At 39.6% G+C, this 5,372-nt stretch overlaps 1 protein-coding gene across 1 annotated transcript; it reads right to left on the reverse strand.

Annotated features, from left to right (window-relative positions):
- Window positions 1–1,150: 1,150 nt before the first annotated feature.
- On the reverse strand, window positions 1,151–5,162 carry taf1a (TATA box binding protein (TBP)-associated factor, RNA polymerase I, A). Its single transcript, XM_053337162.1, has 10 exons — window positions 5,039–5,162; window positions 4,789–4,952; window positions 4,138–4,251; window positions 3,846–4,044; window positions 3,497–3,618; window positions 3,195–3,353; window positions 3,011–3,077; window positions 2,743–2,866; window positions 2,403–2,557; window positions 1,151–1,293 (listed from the first exon to the last, which is right to left on the reverse strand). Exons 1-10 carry the CDS (start codon window positions 5,139–5,141, stop codon window positions 1,208–1,210), a joined length of 1,293 nt encoding a protein of 430 aa, XP_053193137.1. The 5' UTR covers window positions 5,142–5,162; the 3' UTR covers window positions 1,151–1,207.
- Window positions 5,163–5,372: the final 210 nt, after the last annotated feature.

A 5,372-nucleotide genomic window follows, 5' to 3' on the forward strand; every position in this document is an offset into this window, starting at 1 on the left:
CTGTCAAGGTACCCCTGAGGAAGAAACTCCCAATAGATGCTTATCTCAACTGTGAGCATCTGTGTGGGTGATGAGAAAAAAATTCAAAGGTTTAAAAAGAAAAAAAAAAAGGTCACAGAAAGGACACAATCCACAGCACTGACCAGCTCGCGGCTCGATCCTCTTCATCGCTCCCCGAGTTCTGAATTTTCAAACGACATGTGTTCTGTATTCCCAGATCCCTTCTGCAGCTGCTCCTGTGGTCGGGCAAGCGCTTTGGGCTTTGGTTTATGTAATGACTGCAAAGCAACACACACACACACACACAGTACGGCTGACTGAGTTGCTGCATGGCCAACACTGTGGCAAGCCGAAACTGAATCATTACAAACACTTTCACTTATTAAATTGGCATGCTGCTGAATGTGAGACTTTATTTCATGGTTCGGTGCAGAATGCTCAGGAGATCAGGCACTGGGTTTGAAGGCCAGGATACTGTCAGGCCATTAGAAACAAAAGAAATCTCCCTTTCTTCTTTTTTTTTTTTAAACATAAATGACTATGACAAGCACATGTACAGGCTGACCACAAATCAGCATCATGATCTCTTTATGAAGGCACTTTTCATATTCATGAATTGTTTCCTCCCTCACAGTAACCACCTGTCAGTAATCTGTCACATTAACTTAAACCTGAGCACATCCAGTTGCTGAAAGGCCTGTGTTGACTTATTGTTCTGTCATGACAATAGAGATGACAGATAGAAAATCTCCCAGGCTGTGTGTGATGTGTACACTCACTGGTGACCTTAAAATCAGACCATGCAGCAGTTAAAGGTCAGCTGAGGGCAGAGTGAGACTCGGCTTTTGATAAAATTGTTACAAAAGCCATGAAACCTGCGTGAACACTGAGTCACAGCTACATTCAGTTTCTGTTAAGATAAGGTGGTTGTACCCAGCAGCTATTCACTACAGAAACACAGAACAAGAGCTCCACACAGTGGAGAAGAACGTGCCTTGATAATAAAAAGACCAAGGAACAAAGTTATAAAAAGAAAACCTCCTTGTCCTTGACCTTGTGTGAAGAATATTTTACACAGAAGAGAACTATAAAATAATATAAACATTGCTTTTTTATGAAGACTGTCCATCATGACGACTGAACCGGGGTTTTTGGCTGATTCCCACCAGCATCTCAACTTTGTTCGTGTATGTTTGAAGTCACAGTTTTAGGTTTTCTTTGTCTTCTTCGTCTTCTTCCTTTGTGTCTGCCCTTCATTGATTACCTCTCCAGCAGAGTATTTAAGCGTTAAGTCTGTAAAAAGTAAATGCAATAAAATTACATTAAGACTTACAGCATGCACACATTCCATTAACAACTGTTTTCAGATTAGCTAAATGCATAAAATGGTACAACAAAGGTCATAAATCCTGTACTTCTAGGTTACCTCCAATTAACAAATCCATATTTTCATGAACTAATGAATTTCTGCTTTATTTTCGACTTCACTAAGATATTAAATTAATACAAGTTCTTGGAAGATGAAGAGTCAAGTGTCACTCATTTGAAAATATTGCTCATCCAAAATAATGTCTTTAAAACAATTATTCCCAGCCAGCATACCTTAGAAACTTTTGGAATGTTATTTTAATAGCTCCTAAAACCAGAATATACGGACTTCATAGGGGTCTTAGAGGTAGGTACCCTGTGGCGTTTCTGACCTCTAATAGCACCATAGAGCAGTTTTTATGAGTCCTCATTTTGTTGTGCATGCACACAAGGATGCACATGCTTGATGTACAGCAGTGGTTCTTAAAGTAGGGTCCCAGGATCTCCAGGGGGCCTTGAGGAGGTTACAAAGGGTCCCCAGCAAAAAAGGTAATAATTTATATTTACTACTATTTAATCCATAAGTAACACAATGACAGAACGTGTGACTATTTTGATCATGGGTTTTCAGAGACTTGCGGGACAAAATCTTATCAATTTGGGGTCCGTAGTATAATTTATGTCAGTTTAGGGGTCAAAAGTTTGAGAACCACTGATGTACAGGTGCCTGTAAGACACCCTTTATAAAGTTTTAGTGAAGAAGCAGACTGCAAGCTAATAAACATGAACGCTAACAATACTGGATGGAAAATATTCAAAACTCAGCTTTGCAAAATGTCTGATGAAGAAGAAAACACGATCAGTGCATTTGTTGGACACATACTGTAGTGCATTCTGGTGAGTAACACAACAAAACTCTACAGAGCACCCCTGAGAAGACCCACAGAGGGCTGACTGTTGTTGTGCATTAGCTTAATTAACAGTCGTCTCAGTCTGCAGCTGTGGTCACTGCATTCAGTCTATACCAAGTATAAAGTAAGAACGGTTTTAGCCAGTGTCACAATATCTCCAGATGTGATTTTATGTATAATGACCTGGACAAAGGATGCTTGTCAGTGACGCCTTCACCCCCATCAGCTGCGGGTTGTCCCTAGAGTCTTCCCTGGTGTGGAATCTTGTGAAGTGCAGCGCAGGCCACCAGTCTTTTCTCGCAGCCATCTTTTCAGAGACGACCTCCTTCCAGTCCTCTCTGTTTCAGTAAACAAAATTATAGAACTGGCTTCAGTAAAAAACTTTCAGCAAAAAGTTTACCACCATGACACCAGCAGCTCAGGGCTGATACAGAACAGTCCTGCTGCTAGTGTTAAATAAACAATGTGCATCAAAAAAGTAACCCTCTAGTTACTCAAAACCAACCAAACATTTTATACGTACTGTAACTGTAATTTGTCAACAATATCCTTTAAACGCTTCCACACGTCCACGTTGCTCCTCCAGCAGGCGTAGTCCAGCATATCCAGAACGACTCCCAAAGCCTTCTGAACATCACCTTTTTTATCTGTAAACAAAAAGCACACATTGAAAAAAAAACACATTGAGTTATCCTGTTAAAAAATACTCATTTTCAAATACATTTCAGTAACTTTAATTCTTTGTGTCTTTCCTCACCAAACAGATGTTAAAATGTCATATCTGCTATTACCTGACCAAAGCAGAAGAAAACTGTACTCCAACATCAACTCGTGACTTGGTACTGAAGTTTGGAGGTGCTGTGGCAGAGGGAAGGAAGTTTAATGACGGATCAGTCACTGTATGTTGTCTGTGTGCTTAATTATCAATCTAATAACAGAAAGGCACACATTAACTTTCTAAATGTGCTATTATACCTTCAACACTTTCATCAATTTCCTCTCTGGAGCATCATGTCTCTTGAAGTATTCGTACAGATAGACATGAGCATTGGGGTTGGGGGGAAATGCGTTGTCATATGCGTAGTCATTCAGGACTTTCTCAGCCTCTTCGTGATCCTCATAGAATTCCAGCATCTATGAAAATTTAAAAAAGGTTGTAAATGTGGCTTTTTTTATTTGAACCAGGCCTGAAACTGAACAACAGCTGAAAGTGTACAGCATATTTATTCTGTTTATATTTTTTTAATGAGAGCAAGCAGTTTGGGATAAATGTTTACCTCAACATAACTCAATATGAACGGATCCCAGATGCCGGGATTTTTCAAAATCTCCTTCAGATTCACTGAAGCCTGTCTGAAGTAGTTGTTCATATCCTTGTTGTTGGCAGAGTCTGAATAATCTGAAACAGGTGGTAAACATTGCGTAATTAAAGCAGTAACATAAACACAAAATAGATTCCCTACAACCTCATCAGCTCCCTAGCTCCTTTTTTTCTTCCATGAGCATTTACTTGGTCTAACCTGTAGGTGTCAGTGTGACATCACACAAGAGGTTGTGGCATGCCAGCGTAACCAATACAACTAAATAATGGATGGTTTTGGGGTGTTAAAATGTGTATTGACTTACCAGTGTTGGACTGTGCATGCTTTTTGTCACACCAGATGATATAATCCAGTAAACTTCTGTAGGCGTGGATCAGTTTAGTCCTCTCATACTGAGCTGCTGACTCTTTGCCGTACCTCCAACTCTCAGCAGCAGACAGCTCACGCTTTGCATCCTGGATCTGGCCGTGGAGCAGCAGGTGAAATGAATGTTCCAGGCAGATCTGGAGATGCAAAGGGAACAGGTGTGAACAATGCTACGTCATTGAAGCAAATCAACGTGAAATATGTGCAGTGAGCTTTATTGGTTGATATACCAGCAGGTAATGTTTAACTCCTGAATGTTTCATTCGTTCGTAGATGTTGTTGTAGTCTTCCATCTTTGAGTTGTGGTGGTGGTGGAGGATTTCAGTGGCCATTCTCCAAATAAGCTGGGATGGGAATTGCAAAGAGTGTTAATATCAAGGATGCGGAAATCAAAGTTATGTACAATATTTAAAAATATTATATAAATATATGCAAGCTCTACAGATTTATTTTTGGCTGGATGACAATAAAAGTTTTGTTTTTTTGCCAATTCTCTTTTACAGCTTTGGAGAGGAGACACAGTATCTTATTCAAGCTGTACTCTAGAATTATGTGTAATAAATGGCACTCTTGTGACTACTGCTGTTTAAAATCCTGCCTGAAAACACACCTATTCAGAGTGGCATACTCTGTCTCACACTGACTATGCAATCACATTCTTGTTTATTTATTGTACTAATGCACTTTGTAGTCACATTCATATTTATTCTTTATCTTTGCACTAAATGTTACCTGATTTATATTGTTTGATGTACTGTTGTTGTGTTATATGTTACTTGTAAGGTGTCCTTGAGTCCTTTGAAAGCCGCCTTTTATTGGTGCATTATAAGTTTGTGTGAGCTGGGCACAAAACAAAAAACACACAACAGAAGCAGACCTACCTCTCTTTGCTGCTGATGTTTGCCCCTAGTTGTGTCGTCTAACATTTGGGGGTAACATGCCATATATTCAGCTGCCTCCTGCCATCTATGATGCAGAAGGGCTTCTCTGATCTGCTCTAGACAGATCCTCATGCTCTTGTGAAACCCAGTTTCATTTCGCGTCTCTAAAATTAGATGGTGAGAAAAAGTATTATTTCATGACATGGACACATCTGTCATAAGCAGTGTTAACTTTTCCAGGACAACTCACCAACACTAATGGGATTAACAAAATGGAGCTTTGACTTCCTTCCTTCTTTTGTTGAGTTGTCCTCCGAGGAATCACAGTCATCATTCAAATTACCAATAGGCATTAGCTCTGTTTCCAAGTCATCCATAATTGGCACTGCTGTTAGACTTAAGTAAGACAGCTTCCTTTTAATGACTTTTTTAAAATCTCCTTTTAATGTCCAGTGTAGGACGTCCACCTGCAGAAAGAAAAATATGTGTCAAGCAGACTGACTCACAAGACAACCACGACTCAACACAATACATGCACTTCTGGCATTTCTTTCTCATATTAAAAACAGTATCAGATTGTTGTA

The sequence above is a fragment of the Scomber japonicus genome, chromosome 17 (genome assembly GCF_027409825.1).
Source record: "Scomber japonicus isolate fScoJap1 chromosome 17, fScoJap1.pri, whole genome shotgun sequence".
In the NCBI taxonomy this organism is placed as follows: Eukaryota; Metazoa; Chordata; class Actinopteri; order Scombriformes; family Scombridae; genus Scomber; species Scomber japonicus.